The 22,833-nt window shown below is 42.2% G+C and overlaps 1 protein-coding gene across 2 annotated transcripts in view; it reads right to left on the bottom strand.

The window, feature by feature from the left end:
* LOC148820883 (adhesion G protein-coupled receptor L1-like) overlaps nt 1-22,833 on the bottom strand; it is a 200,631-nt gene that overhangs the window by 145,556 nt on the left and 32,242 nt on the right. For both annotated transcript variants that reach the window (XM_088932204.1, XM_088932205.1), the window contains exon 2: nt 10,175-10,388. In XM_088932204.1, coding sequence (XP_088788330.1) covers nt 10,175-10,388 — 214 coding nt within the window. The remainder of the gene's footprint in view (nt 1-10,174; nt 10,389-22,833) is intronic.

Here is a 22,833-nt window from a genome sequence, read left to right as displayed (position 1 = left end):
AAGACAATAATATCACTAGCCAAGAAAGAGCTCTGAGATGACCATTATGTGCACGAACTGCAGAGTAGAAAAAATATCCAACTTCCTTTAACGAGTTTGTCAAAGCCAATGTATTTTTGACAAACCTTTACCAGAATTTTTTTCAAAACCAAATTGCAGCCTGGAACCCAATCAATCCCTTATTTGCAGAGTGTGAATTCACAGATGAAAATATAATGGCTTCAACCCACCCACTATCATCACCTGGAAAGTGCCAAGAGGATAATGTTGTTATTAAAACAGTTGCCTAAAGATTAGATCATGCCAGGAGGAAACTGACGTTTGGACAGCAAAGGTGTGTTGAGGACAAATAAGAGTTATGTGTTTTGTTAACTCAAAAATGAAACCATATTGTATTGGAGGAGTGATCTGATTTCAGGACACACTGGGTCTTTGTGCAATGAGAGGGGAAGGATTGTTTTACAATGTGAGCAGGATTCAACATAGTGGACAAGTGTTCCTATGCTTCTAAGAGCTGAACTGTTCGTTTTCCTTGATGCTGGCCCTGATGTGCTGCAGTCTTAATGCTAAAGGGTACTGGTGGTTCCCGGAACAGGAGAACAACAATGCATTCAGCACAGTCAAAAAGACACCTCCTTAGCAAACTACAGTCAATGCATGCTTAGAGTTCTTTTTTACAATAAAATCACACCCAACACACCATCACCATGTTATGAATGTTCTTCAGTCACACACCACTGAGTTCTGCCTGCGAAAGGTGAAGGATTGAAGCATTCAAACTGAATTAGTCTTCAATCCAGGGAACTGAGCACAACCACAGTTGTTGTACCATAATTCTATTATGTGAATTTGATATCTTTTTCCTCTAGGCTGGCACTGCCTTAATTAGAGAAAAAAAGACAGACCGTGCAGCAAATCAGACGCACACACACACAGAACCAATTACATACTTCCCATGACAGCTTTATAACAAGAGGACCTAAGACTGATGTCTCAAGATGAATCAACAAATATATTTAGCATTTCAGAAAAAATACTGTGAAAAAACAATGTTCATCTGCGCAAGAATCTCCTTTATAAAGGAAATAAAAACCTGATGTACGCAAAAAAAAGCCATATTTTCATCTTCCTGTGCTTTTTTAAATTTTCCTTTATAATTCCCCTTTTATATTTAGCGATTTCGCAGTTGCCGATGATCATAGATGCATATCATTCACACTATTGTCAAATCAAACCAACCATACTAACTGCGAGGCGATTCGATCTGTCAGAAGAGGGAAGTTGTGGAGACTGGACATAACTGCCACAGCGCACACCGTGGGTAACCAACGCGCCAGCACTGTGTGCACTAACTCCCACTTGTCTGCAATGTTAACACGCACACACATACTCGGTCACAGTGTGGCGGTGTTTTGCAGCAGGAGATAGGTGTTGATTAACGGAAGGGAAGCAGGTAGGAGTCACAGTGGGAGAGGAGAGACACTGCAGGCACTCCACGACTGAAACCCTGTCAACACTGCCTGAGAGACACACTGCCGACCCCCAGAGATCACCTTTTCTCCGACCTGCCCTGCTGGGAGAGAGAGGAGAAGGAAATGAGAAGAGATCAGAGAGGAGAAAGAGGGAGAGGGGAGAAGGGGTCGATAAAGCTCGTGTGTTACAGCTCGTCTCACACATTCGTACAGTACGTTGCTGCTTTGAGGACAGTCCCGACAAAAAATCCTATTTTATGCAATTCCAATTAGTTTTGTATTTCTAACATTAACGGTTACAGCCTTAGTTCACTCTTTTCGTCAGGAATCATCTCAGTCTCCGAGACACTGAGAAATACGAGCTCACTTCCTAAATGTTATGCGTCTGCCCCGCCGCTGCGCTGAGCTGCTGTATTCACCGGAGACAGCGAAGCGCGTATTAACCGAAAAAACAAGCCCCTGTCCGTCGAGAACACTCAAGTAAATGCTTGGTGTGGACCTTTTCGCTGCTCAGTTTAGCAGATCTAAATTTTAGGTGCTCTAGGAGATTGAAGAAGCCGCAACACATTTACTTTTGAGCAGCGTCTCTGCTTCACAAAGGATTTCTAACAAGTCAATACGCCAAGCTCGTCTGCATTATAGCACAGCTGCGATGAAAGCAAATACAGTGAGAGAAAATCACTGAATCGTGCCGAATAATAAAAAAAAAACGCAAATTGAAACTGCCAGTCCGCTTAATTGGATTGCGTTTCACGACTGTCAGTCAGGTCGTGAGCCAGCCGTGCTCGATTCTGGGACACAAAAACACGGAAGAGACACAAGCTGAGCCATATTCCCAGACTGGCGGCTTCCACATCGCCTTTGTAGCCGCGCTGCTGGAGCCCGGAGAGACAGACACGAGCACGCTATGTGAAAGAAGAGAGATGCGCTTCCCACTGACAGCCTCGAGCTACCTTCCTCTTTTGCCCGTCTTATAAGAACAAAAGAAAAGGAGAAAAGGGAAAAGAAATAAAAGAAATATGCCCCCACCCTCCACGAAAAATTGAGATATTCAAAGGCTTGCCTGGCTCCCAGCTCGATTCTGATCCATGGGGAGAACACAAAAAAATCAATTAATTCGCTCCCCTGCTAACGAACCTGCAGCATAACCAGGAGGGCAAACCTGTATTGTCTGGTAGGGGTTCACAACACAAGCGAGCTAAATTGCACTGGTGTGGGAGGAGAGGTTAGTGAAAGTACAGCATGAATGACTGGCCTGTGTTCTTGCTACAGTAAAGTGTGAAGGACTCCTGTTTAAAAGGAGTACAAAATACATTTAAACTAAAATGATCTCATGGAAACAGAACCTTTGGGTTGTCCATGTCATGTGAAAAGTGTGGAGTGGATTCAGTCACTATGCAATGGGAGTCTTGTTTCATTTTCTGCAGGTTAAACATTCTGGGTTTTGTACAGTGAGTCTACCAAAAGACCAAGGAACTGAAGTGGGGGAAAAAATGTCAGCTCATAACACTGAGCTTCAGAGTACTGGGCAACACCATTTTCCCTTCCCCCTTCATCCATCCTGGAGGATTTCAGAAGATGTGCAGAGACAGATGGGCAAGAAGTTTAAATACAACCAGCATGCACAGCAGAGACAATCTGCACAGCAGGACACCCATGAAATTAGATTTGAAATCACAGAAGACAACGGAGATATATATAAAAATATGTTTGCAACAGAACCCTCACGGTAAATTCCGATTGCAGGCATGGCAAATCTGTAAGACACTGCCATGCAAATGGGGTGATCAAAGCTGGGGGAGGTGAGGGGGAGCATGCCCTCAGAGCACGCTGTGTATACATAATCCACCGTGATTGACTGCTCTAAGTCTAATGCATTAATCTAGACATCTATATTAGAGACACAGTAAAACTCTGCCACACCCTCAACTCATTCCCTTGACATGAGAGATCCTCGGGGGGCGGGACAATGACATCATCACCCGACGCCTTTGGGCATCTCTGCCACTCTGGCCACGCTACCCTTCCCACTCTGCGCCTGCCTTGGCAAAGCCCAACAGGAGCAATTAGTGCTAAGCAGGTTCGGCTGTGGCTGCCAGTCGCAATCCTCGACGGTACGGGCTAGTTTAGGTAGCTCTTAGCACCAGGCCTCCTACAAGACAGCACATTTGCAGTCACGTCGCTAGCACGCTCAAGCCTGGCATGTTCCTGTTATGGATATTACTGTACCTCTCTCCTGTTCCAAAAAAAAAACAGCTCCAGTCTCCTCATATCATTCTTGCTATGTGATCTTTCATTCTTTGCGACTCGGCAAACTGTCAGCGATCTACAGTACACTGCGCGTATTCTCGACAGCTGACAGACGGCTTTAGCAGTAGCGCTCCACAGCCTGCCTACGACTGAATGCTCGTGGTTTCAGCGTTGGAGCCGCATGAAATGATTTTGCAATTAGAGCGCCGGTGTTTTCTGGAAAGGGGGTCTGAGCAACCCTGACCGAGATAATTAGTGCTTAGAACTGAAGCAAACCTGCGAGACGTTCGATTGATTAATCCTGGAGTTGGACGGCTGCAGAAAAAGAAACTACTTCTCCTGGCAAGAGAGGATATTCAACACACTCGGGTTTTTGTGCTATGTGTTCGCCCTAAAACAACAAAGCAGTTTACTTTTGATTAAAGTCTTTTGCGTTAGGTTGCGAATACAAATAATGAAGAGCGAAATCAATGCAAAAAGCCTACCTCAATCACTCATTTCTTTTTTACTTTAATCTCATTTCAACACACTGCAAGAACTCCCCCAAACGGACAAGTATTTATGAATATGAATGCTTCCATACGAGCTTTATTAAATTTGTGGTTGAACTGGCTACTTTAAGCATATGTTGCCATATTACCCAGTTAGATTTAATAATATTTAGCAAAGGAACAAGTAATATGTTTATTCCATGCTGAAAAGAGAAGAAAGAAAACACAACATTTCGGCTGTGGAGCCATCTTCAGGTGTGAAGAGAGTTTTAAAATGCATGTCATTGTTTTTTCTTAATTTAGGTCCATTTCTAATTACTATGCTATACTGTACATCACAGATTGTTTTTCTTGTCAGATAAGATGTGGTGAGAGTAGGAATGTCCTTATACAGTATGCTGCCATTTTGCCTTTAATTGACAATGCTTGGACCCTGCCTTCACTTCCAGACCTTGGATGCTATCTGTGTGGAGTTTGTATGTTCTCCCCATGTTGGTATAGTTTTCCCCCAAATGCACCAGTTTCCTCCCACAGTTAACTGAAGGTTAACTGGTTTTTGGGAAAATTGGCCCTGGCATGATCGTGTCTGTGTCCCCTGTGATGAATTTGCTTCCTATCCAGGGTGTATCCTGCTTTGTGCCCATATCCTTGCTGGGATAGGCTTAGATGGATTTATGGATAGACCATGCCTTTCTTGGGTTTAACATCCCTTTGTTTTGCCTTACTATAAAGCCCCCAAATAGACTATGGTGTACTACAATCAACATCTGTGTTGGTATTCTGCAGGATTACCATGTCCCAGTGTAGTAAACCAGAGAAAGTATGCTCAAACTACAGTAAACCACAGTAAAAGTAATCTATAATCACAATTAAAGTGCAAAAAATACCAAGACACTTTTATAAAGGTCAGCCTGAATAATATCTTAAAAATGGTGCATTTACAATGTGGCCCAGTGATTCTGCCTCTATAGTATATCACAAAAAAGAAAAGTCAAGTCCTGAGTTCTGTGCCTGTAGGCAGTTCTCTTTTCTTTCTGTGTGGTCTGCACTGAATGCTGGGCCAACTGCTCGCCTCTCCTCGTCACTCACACTGATTGATGCTAGGGGGCTGAAGCATCATTGATTTTCTCTTCAAGGATTCCCGGGCTAAGTGCTGGCCTTGGAAGAACTTGTGGCGCCAAGGAATACAAGAATTAAAAAGCTATCTATCTTAGTATGGCACACACACACACATACGGTATGAACAGTCATATAGTGTAGATGAACACACAATTCCTGACTTCACATACACATGCCAGTCCATGTCTCCTTACTAAATTGCAGATTACTGGGCCACTCAAAAATGTAACTGGCTGTGATAATTCCAAACAGGGCTGCAACATACTGTACATCCAGTTAAACTGATGCACACTTCCTGTGTAGTAGTTATCATAAGCACCACCACCCTGTATTTGAAAAAAAATTATTCACTGAAGTCTGTGAGCTGAATAAACACTGTTTGGCTGTACTCACTTGTCAGTGATTTCTCTGGCGAATGGTTATGGATGCCTTTCTGGCAAATTAACCAATTTAAAAATAAAGATTTCTACATGACACATACTGTACAGTACTATGTTTAGTATCCACGCTTATACACATTAACTTCCACAAATTCCAATCTCCCCATTGAACCAGAAGTACGTGAATTGGGAGTCGGGCTGTGCTTTGCAGAGAGCATTTCCTCAGAGCCTTCTCTTTTCGGGCACTTCTAAAAGCAAACATAGCAAGGCTGTACTTTGACTTACCACTGAGCAAACTTTTGACTTACTACTGAGCAAACTTCATTACATTTTGATCAGTGAGTTCCCTCACGTCCAGAAGCTCAAACCAGGTGAAACAGAAAGAATTCATACCGCCTGGCTCGCAGATCAATAGCAAACACCAGATTCATAAATAAAAGCTAACTGCTCCGCTTTTAGAGAACGATCTGTCAACTTAATTACTTGTTTAATTTTTTTCTTTGGCTGTTTGCTTTTTATGTTCAACTTCAAACATTAAATAGACTATTAGAATCAAGCAATATTAAATGTATTGATCCCTATAAAATCTACACACACTGGCAATTTAGCCAGGGCTGATCAAGCGTATTAGTTTTGCCACTGCCTTGAACTATAGATTCAAGGAAGGTCATTCTAGAGAATTTAAAATTGTGGGAGCACTGCAGTCACATTCCATCAGAAAAGGTAAATTTGCACTAGTAAGCAATTGACATTGTCTGATTTGCTTGGGGAAGACAGTGCCTCCTATGGTTTATAGAAGTTTGTGTTTCTAAATTAGCTTTTTATGTATGTGCTAATCTTACAATTTTTATTTTACTATGTGGACAACATTAATAATATTAAACAGCACTCCAAACTCACTTGAGCAGGCGTGCATTTAAAAATGCTAAATAACAATAACGGCAATTTCACCTTTAAGCTAAAGGTTGTTGTAAAAGGATTTTGGAAGAAGAGAGCTTGATCCTAGTCTGCATTGATTGATAATGAAAAATGTATTGGCTGAAAATGAAAGGGTAAGGCAGGGTGATATTGGAAAAGGAGCATCTCTCATCAGGTCTTGGAAAATTAATGAAGGCTGGGTCTGGTCAGTACTGGGATGGGGAGAATGATAACCAGTCGGCTGTTAGAAATAGTGCTGGAGGACCAGTAGGTGGAGCTGGTCCCTTTAGACCAGAATTTCTGACACAAGCCCCTGTTTGGCCCCTACCCTCACCATGAAGATTGGACTAAAAATGGATGAACTGATGACCTACAGTAGTATGGTAATTGGGGTCATGGTGGCATACGTGGTGTAATCCGTGAAATGAAATGCTAAACTGAGTTTACTTTCTCACTACTTAGTCATTAAAGTTGCCAGAGCACTGTTCTTAAGAGCAGGGCCATTAACCGCAGTGTCCTGATTAAACTCTACTCTGGGCCTCATCAATCTGGCCTCAACTTCAAAACTTCTTACTCCTCCCCCTGCTCTGCTGTGCAGTGAGGCTGCTGGTGCCGAACGGCTGCCTTGTGTCACCCAGGTGGGGGCTGAACTTTACTGGATGATGTGGACCCCATCTACATATAATGCACTTTTGGATAAAAGGGCTGTATATGCAGGCGCACATAAAAGCTTCTCTCTTACTTGTTATGTAATGTAATTTGCTAGGAGCTTTTGATTTTTGACACATTCTTAGGTCACACATGCAATATATGCTTAAAGAAAGTGCCATTTTATATGGTGACACAATACAGCTCTCCAGTTTTGAGTAAAGCAGACAGGCGGTGCTGAAATTTGTGCATACTGCTACAGCATATTGAGCTATTGGGGGTATAGTTATTACTGTTGAGTACAGCAGTAGATAGAGACAGACAACATATTGATTGCAGTTGCTATAATACTCAGGCAGAGCAGATCTCGGGATTAAGCCGAATGTCTGGAGTGTTTAGTTTTATTTTTCTTCCTTACATGACAAGAAAAATCATCTGTACCTTGTCTTCAGTGCCAAGACTGCTCCTACCTTTCTAAGGGAAAAGAGGGCCTATTAAAATCAGAACTGGAAAGACAACATAAGCCACTGTAGCCTTCTGACTGTGTGCCAAACCTGCTGAGCTCAACTGCCTGTAGATCTTTAAAGATCAAAACTACTGTATGTCAACTGTTTTACTAGGTAAACTTAAATATCTAACTTTCCATTCTTCTAACTGTTTCTCCCTAAGTCTGTCTATTTAGGAACATCGTTACAATTTTAAAATGCACAATAACCCCAAAAGTTTTTTTTTGTTAGATCCACAGAAATGCCTTTCACTGGGAAAAGTTAGCTATGCCATTCAGATGAAGCCTGATATGGGCAAAATAGCTGTCCTTGGCTGCTGACCGTAACTTTGTACAGTATATGCAAAGTGTAATTAAAAGTCTAATTAAATGTTTCTACCTTTCAGTGTTGGGAACCAGTGAGAGCTAATTAATATTGCTTCCCATAATTAGCATCCATCAATCAATTGACAAATAGATGCACAAATATACAGTTTTTTGTTTGTTTTTGTGCGCATGGGTCTGTTGCATGCAGTTATGCATTTTTTTGTATTTTAAGATGCACTGAATACATTTTTTGTGAACATATAAAATTCAGTAACATATAAAAAAAATGCTCATTAATCCACCCCTAATTTCAATCACATTCCACCATCTTAATGTGAAATTAACCAATACACCCAGAGGCGTGTCAGACAGTAACTAAAGAAGCCAGTGCTCAGCAGCAGCCCTTCGATCTTCAGTAGTGTTCAGATCAGTAAGCAATACTGGATTGATCTTTAGTTTGGAGGAATGGGTAGCCATGTTTGTCCCCTGATGTGGGTATCAGAAAGCCAATCTCAAAGAATTCTAGTGCCAAATATTTGGTGCAGGTCTTTAATCATCACAAAACTTCAATTTCTCAGCTAAGGCCTCTCTGTATGGTCACAGTTCCCTCTCCAATTATTTTTTCCATCCTGGATATTTCATAAATAGCAGCTGATAAGTAGGGTTCAGGGACACCACCATTTGAAGATCTATCCCAGTCTTTTCCTCTGCTTTATAAAAAATAGTTGCTCTCCCAAGGTCAATCATAAAGTTTAAATACTTATAATTGCTAGGAGAACAAAATGTTTGTGAACATATTCCCTTCTATTTTTAGCTGCAATTAATGAATGAATTTATAGCCTTTGTCTGCATTTTGTATCTCATGAATCACCATTATATAAATTCAAATATGTTATCCTGGAACAAAATGCATATACAGTATATGATCCTATTTCTAGATTAAAGAAGGTTAGAAATCCAGGCATTAAGAGTAAATGAGTCAGCCTCTCATCTTGTGATCGCCCTGAGTCCGCATGCCATTTCCAGAATTGACAACAGATTCTTACTGGGAGGTCCCTATAATTACGATTTCCAAATAATCTCCCAACATGAGAAGATTTCAAGCCTTTCCCCTTTTCGGCAGATTAGTGATAAAAGGCATCTTGGGACAATCTTAATTAACCACATTTTTCGCTGTGCTTTTGACGTGGACTAATTTCTTCGCTGACCATGGGTGGACCCAGTCTGGCTACTGCAGATTTGAAAGACAAATTGCAATTAGCAGGTTTTTAACGTGATAAGAGCAATGTTTAGCCTGTGCTCCCTATAAACAAGGCTTGTAAATGTTAATTCTCAAAAAACTCCATATTAACGGTACAGACAAGCTCTGATAGTGAACTGCAAAAGAGTCAGTGCCAATGTTTTTTTTTTAAATCTACATATCTGTGTCACTGATGATCATACTCATTTCAAATTAACTTGACAAAATTAAAAAAGCAACTTGTGGTAAGAATTTAATACAAGCAGTTAGATCTGTGGGGCATGCCATGTATGCAGTTGCTATAACTGCTTGAAGCCATTTTTACGGTTTCAGAAAGAAAACTTACTTATTTGTCTTTTGGGGTTTTCATGGTTGTTTGTGTACATCAGGACTACATACAAAAATGTACAATATATGACAATGAAAGCAAGATGGAGCAGGACAAGAAAACTGTCCCCTAATTTTATTTTCAGTTCTGCTGGAACCACTGTTCTTCATTCTGGGCTTAACCCTGAGACCCCAGTTGTGACCCCAGACTTCATTTTGGCAGCATCTCCTTCACCTTTTGCTGACTCCTGTAGAACCTGCAGGGCAGGTCTCCTCGTTTGTAACCATATTTTGTACAACCCCACAAAAATGCATAGAGGCTGACAAGACTGAGCTGTTAAAAATGAACAATCCAGTAATGGGATGGAAATAAAGATTCCATAGCAGTTAGATCTGTTCCAGTACTGCCAATCTTTTGGCTCCTTGTCTAAATACTAAATTGTGTTAAATCCAAGTGTCTCAAAATAAGATCACAAGGATGAAATACCCCAGTCAGAGGTGTTGTGCCTCCATCTTACCTCTGAGACATAATCTTGAAGGCGTCAGGCAGGTAGCACTGTACATTCTCCATCTGGAAGGGGTCAGCATCGCAGATCTTGTCGTCAGTTCGGCCATAGTTGGCGGTCTCGATCATAATGACGTCGCTGCCCGGGCAGCGCAGCTCAATGGGGTACCCCTCGCAGGCCAGCTCGCGCCGCATCAGCCCAAAGGGCATGGCAGAGCGGCTCAGAGCTGAGGAAGGAAGAGAGACAGGCTGTCAGTCATGGGAGAGTGGGGATTCGCCAGCTCCTACCAAGCTGCTGGTCAGAGGTTTGACACCGGCTCGTTTGTTCTTGCCTTTATGAGGCCATACTTACCAAATTGATCTAAAAAATATCATATTCCTTTAGGGCTCTCTCATTGTGGGTAAAAGAAAATACTTGGAACTAAAAACTGACCTCTAAAATTTGGTGATCACCAAATAACAGAACTTTTCATTGTTCCTCTCGAGATTTCTGTCTGTATCTGGGTCAAAGGTGAGTAGATGAAGGGAGCAATAAAGGTCTGATACAGCCTGAGTGCCTGGAGGATTCAGAATCTCCATTCCTTTATGAAGAAATGCACCTGTTTCCGCCTGTACAATCATTAGTTGTGAAGGTGTCAGTGATGACGCCTGTGCCTGACTTGCCTATGGTACCATGAGGACCTCCTCTCATTCCACATCTTTACACCCCATCCATTCATTTTCTAACCTCTTCTTCTAATTCCGGGTTGTGATGGAACCGGAGTCTATTCTGGCAAGCAATGGGAGAAAGTTCAGCATGCACCCCGGATATTACAGCTGTCCATCACAGGGCAGACACACAGACACTCACACCAGAGCCAGTTTTCCCAGTCTGTCTTTGGACTGTGGGAGGAAACCGGAGCACCCAGAGTGACCCATGTGAACACTAGGAGAACATACAAACTCCACACAGATAGCACCCCAGGACTTGAACCAAGGGCCCCAACACCACATGGCAGCAATTCTAACCACTGTGCAACCATGCTGCCATCTTGAAATCCCCACATCTCTAAACCATTCTAAGCTAAACTGCTTTGGAACATACAAAGGTTCCACTCCGAACATAGGGAGAGCCCTATAGTCCAGAGACTACCTGCATTTAATCTGGGAAACATCATTAATGGACTAGTGACAGAAGACAATTTGCTAATAGCACTTCAGTATATCAGGGTCTCAACATTAAGTGTACAGAACTGTCACATATAGCCAAATTCGCACCTAACCAAGTCCATCCCTTTACTGTTGCATCATGTCCTACAGTATGTACTACTGTACAGTATGTGTGGTTAAATACATACAGTAAGTCACCTACCTTTTATGATAATTAAAGTACTAATGCTTTGGCTTCAAGCTAATGAAAAGGACTTGAATCACAAACTTATAGTAATCAGTTAAAATTAATAAGACGTATCCTCCTCTGCATCCAGCAGGATTCTGCATGTTGTATCATTATCATGCCCCACTGTAATGAAAACTGTCAATAAAAAGCCTGTAAAGTAATCACCAGCCTGTCATTCCCCACACCGCTAACACAACCAGAAGAGTTCATTAAATACAGAAACAAGACCACGTTGAGATGATAATTCACAGATGTCAAGATTCTGTTCTATTTAGTTAGGATTTAGTCAGCTGTGAGAAAAACAGTGATCAAGGAGGAGTTATCGACGAGAACTGCATCAGTGCTCCAGCTGATGCGGATTTCAGCTGTAGGAGCTGAGGGACTCATAATATGTGAGAGAAGTGGACAGTCTGATAGCACACGTGTCACAAAATGTGAGGTGTGCATATACAGTATATCTCTTGTACACCAAGGGTTACAGTACAAAGGTAAATCAATTTACTTAACAACAGAATCTGCAGTTCGAACACTGAGGACATAAAAATAATTGGCAACTCCATATTCCAAAAACAATCAAATAGAAATCTAACATCCCCCCCATTGTGAAAAGGTCACAAGAAGTGACAATACCCAGCAAGAGTTAGATTTCATTACGCCCGTTTATACTTACAGCCATGACCAACAAAGATCTTTTAGTGCTCACACAGGTCAAGCTTTGAATAAGATCAGAACAATTTAGCACATTCACATCAGATTTTTTAGTTATTTACTGTAGTTGTTAACTGGTACTGTATGTAAAGTTGATAGCCCACTGGGGTCACTGTGCAAGAGCCAAGCCAAACAAATGAACATTAATCACCATACACAGCTTGGCTGCAAAGAAGGCAAGTATATAAACTAACAAATGCATTTAGACAGTGTTGCAAAGGCTAGGGTGATAAGATTTTGCAGTGTGGAAGCCCACAGGGAACATGGATAAGAGCTGAATTACTTTAAAAACAACAGAATGAAAAGGAAGCATTTTGTCTCTCCAGCTGAAACAAAGCCAAAGAGCTGTGAGAAAAGATGACCTTGTTTCTAAATGCAAAAAGTGAACACATTTTTTCACCCACTGGTAACATTCTTGGCGAAATATAGAGTTTTATATAATAGGAGTCTGAGTCAACTGCATGAAACAACTTATTTAGCACTTTACAGGTATGCTGCAAATACTGTACCGTATGTATACGTTTTCAAGGCTTTCACATGAATTCTACAGAGGCAATGAGCTCATTAAAAGTTATACTATAGAAATGCATCTCAATATTGTTGTGGAACATACTGGTAATGTTTATTAGATAGAGCTTCGTGCTCCAGTTAGAGTGACAGAGTCATTAATAGAGAGGGTTACTCTGTTTTTATTTTCAGATTGCAGTTTTCACACTGCGCAGTCTGTTCTGTGCACGGTTCTCTCGACTGCTGCTCCTCTTTAAATTACCCTCAGCCATGGCCGACACACTGTGACACCTCCCCGCCTTGCCATCCTCAAGCACTTAGCACCGGCTCTGCAGCACGCCAGACCTCCCACTACACACCTTCACGGTCTCGGATTCAGGGCACCAGGCCTCGGATGAAATCCAAACTATCCGCCAATCAGCACACTTCAAATGCAAAAACCCGGTGATGGCTTGGAGATTCCCTGGGAATCTTTTTTTAATGACAGTGTTTGCAACTGCCAGGTGAGTTGATCTTCCAGATTTAATGTAATCAAAACCTTCTGCCTATATTTTTTTTATATTGTAACCCTGCATGTTTGCTATGCTGTACATCCTTACATGCACAACCTGGGTGTTGCGATGTAATTTTCTTTTATTGCATCACATAATGCTTTAGGTTTTTGCTGCATGCACCACATGGCTATAAGACTCCTATTAATAATGTATTATGTAGCTTACGTACATTTACCTAATAATATTCCACAAGTGTCACTGCTGATGATTAGTGCTGTTGCCTCATGCCTTTTGGGTTCAAGTCCAGACTGGGGAACCTTCTGTGTGAAGCTGGCATGTTCCTCATACATTCATGTGGGTCAGGTCCTGGGTTTTTCTCCTACCTCACAAAAACAAGCCAGTGTCTCTAAATTCTGTGTTGTGTGTGTCATGCAATGAACCAGCATCCCATCTAGGATGTAAGGATATAGTCCTGCCTTGTTGCTTCCAGGATCTGCTCCGTGTTGCTGGAGTAATAACGTAACCTTAAAGAGATGGGCTTTTTCCATTCTTATCATGCATTAAAATTAATATGAACTTTATCCACTCCTCCCTCCCTTTCTGCTTGAGGGCTGATGATGAGGGTATCCTTAAGCATGGCTGACACTTGTAGACATTCCTGATACCATGACATTCCTATTCCACTGTTTCACAAACATGATCGTCCTAAAATTTCAGCTGGAAGTGCATGATCTGTTCACATTTTTTAAATGAATGCAGGTGTGATTCCAAACTCACCCAACCTGGAGCAATGCATAATGGCTTTGGGTCGTCCCAGTAAAATATATGGGCTACATCACCCCCTCCAAAGGCACAGACAGATACACAAGTGCCCAAACACACAGACAGTCAGATCTATTCCCAGACAGTGGGATTAATGCCTGTGTCTGTATGGAGCCATGCTCTCTCATCGCTCTCTCAACCCCCGCTGTGTTAATGCACAGTTCCAGGGATCAGCCTGTAATTAAATCATTAAGACACTGCAAACAAGGCAAGATGTGGGAGAGAGACAGCAGGGGGTGGGGTAGGGGATGGGCAGACAGTGGTAGCTGCTATTCACACATAACAGCCCAGTGACAGTTCCGCTCTCTCTATAGTTCATGAGCCCTACCTGCCAACTATATTGCTGGGTGTAGAAATTCCTTGATACACATACATTCTCTCACCATCAGCCAGGCTCTATTGTAAAACAGTGCTAAAACCAGTATATTTCAAAACAAGACTATGTTGCTCTGCACACATCTGCGACTCTTTAAAGAAGTGGCCAATATGGTTTTTCCAAAGGGGTCCTACTGCTCAGATTGCAGGTAAGCCCAAGCTATGTCACTGGCCGGCTGTGACTGGGATTGTCTAAGTAGCAGTCTAAGGTTTTCTCAGGCTCCCACACTGCAGCAACCAGGCTAAGAACAGTAAAACACAAGAAAGGCTGTCAATGAGATGCATCCTATCATGTGGTCCTAGTTGCTCATGCAGTAGTTCCGAGGCAAATAGAATCTAAAACTTATCCAGTTCTAGAAGGAATCCAGAGTTTGGGCCTTAAGCACAGCTGGGAAGCCTGTTCTTCATGCCTACCACTGTGTGTAAAAAAAGCCTATTTGATTATCCTAAATATATTTGCTTTTAGTGGCCCTGGGTCTTTGATTTGTAAATAGTTCCCTGGGATTGACTTTCAAACAACCTATTATTTCAGTGGCTCTGATAGGTGAGGAGTGAATCCTCCTCTGACCTATCTGAAGGACAGCCATCTCCATGTGTTTCCGCTAAAGGTGGCAGGCAGACATGCTGATTGGCTCAGAGGTGCGGCGGCTGTACTAAACCTCCTTAACTGAATATAGAGATACATCATCTACTGTAATGTTAAGGGATTGGGTCAAAAGCCACACATAAACAACTAAGAAAGAAAGTAATCTGAAAAAATGCTTTGTCAGGTTGTCCAGTGGAAGAGAGTTTGGATCAGACAACCCGATAGTGATTGAGTGGTCTGATTCACTGGTGTCACATGGTACCGGTACTGAAACAACCCAGGTAATCCATCAGCTTCTCCTCTTGACTTGCCCTATTGTCTGTACAGACTTGATTTTTTAATACAGCTTTTTGCCTCATGCCTCATTTCCATCTGTGTTTATGGGGTTCTGGCTTCCCTGGAACTACAGCAGTGGGTCAGCATCGTTTATTCCTTTTCAAATGTCAATCTAAACTCTGTCTTTTTACAATATCCTTTAAATCCCTTGGCTCTTGTGCCTAGCATTTCCTGGATTCTCTCCAGAGTCTCAATATCTTATTTTCTATATATCTCAGTGACCATATCTGCACACCATGGTGTAGCTGAGGCTGCAGTGCAGTGATACGTGAATTTATAGCCTGCGATTATAATTCAGTACCTTTTTCCCCTATATCCATTTACTCTGCCACTGTTATTTGAATGCTTTGCAGCACTTTCTGGGCAAAGATGTCAATGTGGCTCTATTAATACTGTTTATCACAGACTGTGCTGGCCTGCACAGAATGGAAACAAATTTCCAAATGACAGAAAATTCCGCCTATTTTGATCATTTTTGGGTTACTAGCCTATTGAGTCAACATAAAGATGCACATTCCAGTTTCACTTTGCCCTCACTCATAGTCTTTATGTTTCCTCGTGGTTTTTTATCTGTACTTGTGGAGATTATTCATATTGGTACCACTTAACAGATTCATTTGTGGTCAGCTACTGCTCTTCTTCTAATTACTAAACTTGTCGCTTCTCATTAGTCTTCACTTTTCAATAATATATCTGGGGTGGCACAGTGAAACAATGATTAGCATTACTGCCTCACAGCTCTGGGTTAAATTCTTCAAGTGCCATATGTGTGGAGTTTGCATGTTCTTCCCAATTCACATTGGTTTCCTCCCACAGTACAAAGTCCTTGGTGTCCAGCGTCTACCCCTGCCAGTACTGTTGCTTGCTAGAATAAGCTCCGGCTCCACCGCAACCCAGAATTAAACCACCAGTTATTGCAAGCAATGATGATCTGTTTTTCTTATTGTATTTTGTTCAATGGCCAGATGTGAATATATTGCAGACGCAATGCAACATTCTAAAGATTTTCTATTACATCCCCTGATTTGAATTAATTTTCATACTGCACATCCACATCTTCGCCTGGTGTCTGGATTTATTTATTTTAAACGCTTCACAAAGTTTTCTGGATGAGCACATTGATGAGTCTCCATTAACACTGAGGTATTTTTTCAGATCCTGCCTGTTCTGGTTCAATGGCCTCTCCTTTGATTTATGATTCACACTCCTGATGCCTGCAGGTTAAGCTCAGCATTTATGATCTGCATTTGATTTTACGAGCCTCCCTTTGTGAAAATGTACCTGAGACAGTTAACACGTGGGCTAATTTCCCCGCTATTGCATCTTTCTCCTCATCTTTACACTATTTTTCATGCTTCCCTGGCGTTACTTCACTACCTCCTGATAAGAGAAGCTTTTAACTCTGCCCTTTAAAAGCGTTCCTGCCATTAACCATGGTGCAATCGTAATGTGGAGGCATTTAATTTCGAAGCAGTGCAAGTCAAGAGGCATCAGAAAAAGAAAAATAGTAAAAAGACACTAAAAATAGCCGACTTGATTCCTTGAGTGTGACCTTCGCCCCCCTTGAGCATCCCTTCCATCCTTCAGTGCAACCTCCATTGCCATTTATCAAAGATGTCAAGAAAGATAAGTACAATCCATCCATTTTCTAACCACTTCATCCAATTCAGGGTTGCAGGGAAGCAGGAGCCTATTCGGGCAAGCAATGCCTGTAAGGTGTGATACACCCTTGATGGGACACCAGTCCATCACAGGGCACACACAAACATCAGTACAGACACGCACACACTCATACCAGGACCAATTTGTCCAGAAGCCAATTAACCGACCAGTATGTCTTTGGACTTCGGAGGGAAGCTGGAGCACCTGGAGAAAACCTACAGTACCTGAACACAGAGAGAACATACAAACTCTATGCTGCAGATAGCACACCACATCTGGAATTGAACCCAGTGCCCCTGCACTGTGAGGCAGCAATGCCACCATGCTGCCCATGATACAGACCAGTATAAAGAATCTTAGTACTAGGAGCAGCCCATGATGTTGAAACCATTTCCCTGACATCCATCACACAGCTGGATGACTGACCTCAATATTGGATTTAAAAGCAGAGATCTTTTGTAACCTTCTTCCTGTTTGAAAGCTCCATTGTGTGGATAATCCTTTCCCATAATTACCCACTGACCAATACTTTTTCACCTTTAAAACTTTATAGATCCTTTAACGTCAAACACGTCTTTTATGTAATTGACACTGTAATTGTAAGTGGATAAATTTGTTGTTGTTTTTTTCAGATCCCTGACTCACCAAATTTGTACTTGTTATCAGCTACCCAGCTCTCTGCCTGCAAGCCCCATCTTTCACGCCTTTTCACCTTTGTTACTTCTTAAAAGACTGTATAATAGACTAGGGCTTGCCCTTTTTCATTTTCTCTCTAATTAACCTGTTCCCTGGAAAATTTCCTGTTTGTTCTGTTCAAGTTGCTACAGCTTCAATCTATCTTTTCAATGGAAATAAAAGTGCAACTGATGCAGCACACAAATCTCTTCTGGTGTGCATTTTTCCATTAACAATGCTAATTTCAGCAATTCAATCAAACCTTAAGGCAGAGAAGAGGTGTAAATAAAATCAGTTGACTTTATTGGGATAACGAGTCTACTTAATGGGAATGACAACCCATCCATACAGCTGGGAAAAACGGGAGCCCCCCTCCCCTCCACTTAAATGAGGAATGAGCAAACAAAAGCACCGGGTACTAAGCAAGAAGCGTGATATTTTGATGTAGGTAGGCAGAAGTGGGCGAGAGTAGGGTTTGACCATCTCCCGTACTTTTGTTTTAAACTCCATTAATAATACAAATGACAAATTGGCAGATGCTTTTATCTGAAGTGGTCTACAGAGACCAGCATGCGAGCCGAGTCACTCTCAATAGAAATTCAGTCCTAGGTCTCATCTGTAGAATGGGCCACAAACTGTATTTGTAGCTTGCTTAGGTCGACCAGGGCCTGAAGCTGGGGTGCTCTTGGAAATAAACTTTCATCATTAAGCAGTGAAACAGGTAGACAGTTTTAAATGAGAGGGAGGGAAGTCACAAAAGTTGTGCAGCAGGGTGCAGGTACACTTTAGGTATTTTTTTAAAGATATAATATTAATTAATAGATAGAGAAAGATTAACAAGAGCAGAAATTAATAAAAAGTTTTATATAAAAGGCCAATTTGCTGATAATCACTAGTGGGGGTCGGTTCCTACAGGGGTTCCAGACTTGTTCTTTTATATACCAGGTTATAAAGAGCTTAAAAATGGGTTTCACAATCCCTGAACCCCAGTCTTTCACCCAATTTAGGAAATGATATGTTATCATTCACTGCAGCATAATTACATAATACACAGCATAATTACAGAGTGGCACTAATTTGGTGGGAGCTAGCCCCATTTGAGGTGTTTGGGGTGTTTCGCTTGCCAGAACTGCTCTTTGTAGGAGGAATTTTCTTTTGTTCAGGTAATATGTCATTTCACTGCTTTTCCTTCTTCCTTCACACTGAAGCTTTTTACAGGTGAAACAGGAGGGAAGAACAGACCCATCAATAATTCAGCAAGGCCACACTACTGAGTTCCTTACAGGGCCAGGAGGAAAGCTTTCAGCAGAGCTGCGGGTTCTTGCCAGGCAGAGGAGCTCAGCCCCTTGTTGATGTTCCAGACAGGCCTGGGGTTTTAAAAGCCATTATGTGGAAAAAAAGCTAAAAGAGACCTAATGCAGTGTGTCTGTGGCTTTTCAAAACACATGCACTGGCTTTCAGCAGTGCTAAAGGAGCTACAAATCCCACCAGGACGTGACTGCTACAGGACCCTGCCTCATTAAAATCAGCCACCTTCACACAGAGATGATACAACTGCAACAAAACACAAAGCACAAAACAGAGCAGGCACAAAATCATCCAGATCTTGCAGCACACATATTTAACATCATGCAGGGCCTGGTATAGAAGATCGCACAGAAGGCCAGTAATTTTATCATGGGCATGGAAAATGAGAATATTCCAAGCCTTATGGGGCTTATTTGTTTTGGCAGTGATCTGCTTCTGAATTTGTCAAATCTCTGCATTAGGCCTACTTTCAAAGCTTCTGGAATTTATTTTGGCTTAGTTTGTTAAATTCTCATCTCATGTTTTCAAACATATTCTCCTAGAAGACAGAAATAAAACCCCATGCACTGATGTTGTTTGCTTACTGCGTAGAGGTTTATACTCGGCTAGATCATGGCAAAAGCAGGCTATAGTCCAGTATAGCACTAAAAGCATGGTAAACCACAGAGAGATCATTAGAAACTGCAAGAAACCATAGTAGAATCTAATAACCGCCTAGCGCAGGCATGGAGAGCTACAGTATAAGAATATGTGAGTTTCACAAGGGTGCATCTTAGATGATGATATTCTTTGAAAAATTGTGGCCTGCACTGGTGATCTTCTGGAATTGGTGTAGTCCCTTTCCTTAAGAGCCACAAAGAGGCCCCTTCACAACCAGTGGATGTCCTCCAATATCCTCTAATGCGTAACCATGAGCAGTGGTCACTTTCTGCTGACTCTTTTCTACAGTGTGCACATTTACCTAGATGCACTGATAACTTAGAAACTTTGGTTAACCCCCCCAACATAAAAAAACAAATCACTAGTCTGTTTTGTAAGCAGTGAATAGAAACTGACTCTCTAAACTCTTAAGAGCCATCAACACACATGTGAGGAGTTTCAAAGGCTCTTTGCTTCAGGCAGAATAAATAATTGTTTTTGGAAATTGGCACTTTCGCGATTGAGATAAATAAACGAGTGTGGGAAATGGACCACTTCAGCTGCCTGAGTGGTGGTTGATGTTAGTGTGTGGCAGTCCCTCACACATTTAAACACACACTCCACGCTGTCCTTCAGGACCTATATGTGGCCTCATTTTTGCAACAACAGTATAGTAGCTGATCTGTGCCACCACAGTAGTGAGGTACCTGCAGGGTACATCTCTTATTGATGGAGCTACATGGATGTCCAAGTGGTTTCTTCTCAATAGTCTAACCAAGGAGGTACAGTATATCATTGGATTCAAATTGGGTTTCTTTGCTTGTTTCAACTGCTTCTCAGAGCCTCATTCCATGCCTTCCCAGGCTATAAATACTACGTATCGTTCAGGCAATGACTCTGTGTTCCATGAGGGCTCTCTACAGTTGCCTGCTGCTTCCCTGCAATTGGGTTCTCATAACCACATCAGAACACTGCTCTCTTTCAGGAAGAGAGTTATTACACCCCGCTTCTACTCCTGACACCTGGGCAACAGAGCCCATCCTACACAAAACCTCATATACATCCACCCTTCATCCACCCAGTGGAAGATTTCACCCATCCCAGAGGTTTCACTGAAGGGCACAGAAAATAAAGTCAGAAAGTTACAAAAAATTTACACAAGCAGCTATATCACCCTGCAACCCACTGAAGCTAAGCAGGTGTGAGTCTGGCCAGTACCTGGATGGGAGACCTCTTAGGAAAGCTATGATTGCTGCTGGAAGAGGTATTAGTGGAGCCAGGAGGGGGCGCTCACCCCATGGTCGGTGTGGGTCCTAATGCCCCAGTATAGTGACAGGGACTATATAATATAGAAAAAGTAATTGTTGTTAAGGATGAGACATAAAAACAAAGTCCCTGACTGTGGTTATTAAAAATCCCAGGGCATTTATCAAACAGAGTAGTGGTGTTACCAGATCAGATCACTTTATTGGCCATATACAATTTCTTGTATAAGGAATTTGTCTTTTCACATACCCCAACTTGCTCTTAATGAAGCACACAGACAGGGAAAAAAGTCTGGGGTCAGAGTGCAGGGTCAGCCATTTATACGGCGCCCCTGGAGCCGGGTTGGGGTTAAGGGCCTTGCTCAGGGGCCCAACGGAGTAGGATTCCTCTGCTGGCCATACGATATGAACTGGCAACCTTCCAGTCACAGATGCAGATCCTTAGCCACAGAGCCACAGCACCGCCTTGTGGTCTCCTGGTACACTGGTGTCCTGGACAAATTTCCCTATGGCCTTTACCAGTCATGGCCTCCTATTTATTATTAATTATTATTATTATTATTATTATTATTATTATTATTATTAATTCCAATAGAGTAAAATACAGTCTGATTCAGTGTGGCCTTGTAAACCATCAAACCATTATTGCATGTGGGAGCAGAGCACAGGGACCTTCACCCATGATTCCCACAAAAAACACCTAAACTTTTAAATTGCAAGAGGCTTCCTGGTCTTCGCTTACACATAAAGGTTTCTAAGGAACACAAAAAAGGTCCCAAACAAACACAGTCTTCTTTTTCCTAAGAGTTCTAACCTTCAGATAAAGTAGCTCCCACCCCAACACAAAGCCAATTCAAAACACTTTAACTGCTAAAACAAGCAGACTGCTTCAGGCATTCAGACTCCTCTCCTGAAGGCTGACAACACAGACAAGTCCAAGCTACTCAGTGACACACCCCTTCATACAGGAAACCCACTATTTCAACATGTGTGAAAATTTGCACTCCTCCAAATTAAACCCATGTGAGTACCCATCCTAGCCAATTATTCAGTTATACAATTCCTGGGTTTAAGAGAACTAATTGTTTTATTGAGGCCCTATTAGGTGAACTTACAATGCTTCAATCAGATAACCTATCACACCTTCATCCATCTATTTTTAACCTCTTCATCCAGTCCGGGGTTGTGGGGGCACCAGGGCCTAGCCCAGATGAGGACAAGGTGGGGTACAGGTCACCTAGTCAGGACACCAGTCCACACAAACACGCACACACTCACACCAGGGCCTATGTTCCCAGTAGCCAATTAACGTACCAAAATGTTTTTGGACTGTAGGAGGAAAAAGCACCTGGAGGAAGCCCATGCGAAAACATACAATCTCTATGCAGATAGCGGCCTAGGTCTCCAGTGCTGTGACACACTGTGCCGCCATGCCTCCCACCTACAGGTACCTCAACTATTTCTTGTTTCAGCTACCCAGCTCTCCCACTGCAGGAATTCTCCAGGGAATTCTTGTTTTATGCAAAGCGCACCCATTGGAGACCCTCATTTGAAGGGAAAGCCTTCAGAGCCTTTTCACAACAGTGTAAATGTTCTGCTGAAGTCATTCAATAAGTCTGAGTTCATGTATTTGCTCGGTGCTTTCCCAGCTCTGGTGTCTATTAATGCATATCTCCACTGCACACAGCACCAGATCACCTTGTCAAAATGCTTCACAAAGCACAGCCCAGGAGTAATACAAAAGCAGAACTGCAAGGCAGCAGATCCTGACAACTAACCTTGCAGACTGACAGACTGCACTGGCCCATTAGTTGCTGTTTTGTAAGTGTTCTGCTTGAGCTGTCCGACATCTCTCGCTATCTAATTTCAATGAGGATCATTTTGTATTTGCTCCCTGGTAATGTTCGCTGAACGATA

Source organism: Atractosteus spatula, chromosome 14 (genome assembly GCF_055471065.1).
Source record: "Atractosteus spatula isolate fAtrSpa1 chromosome 14, fAtrSpa1.hap1, whole genome shotgun sequence".
Taxonomy (NCBI): Eukaryota; Metazoa; Chordata; class Actinopteri; order Semionotiformes; family Lepisosteidae; genus Atractosteus; species Atractosteus spatula.
This window is presented reverse-complemented; position numbering and strand designations above follow the sequence as displayed.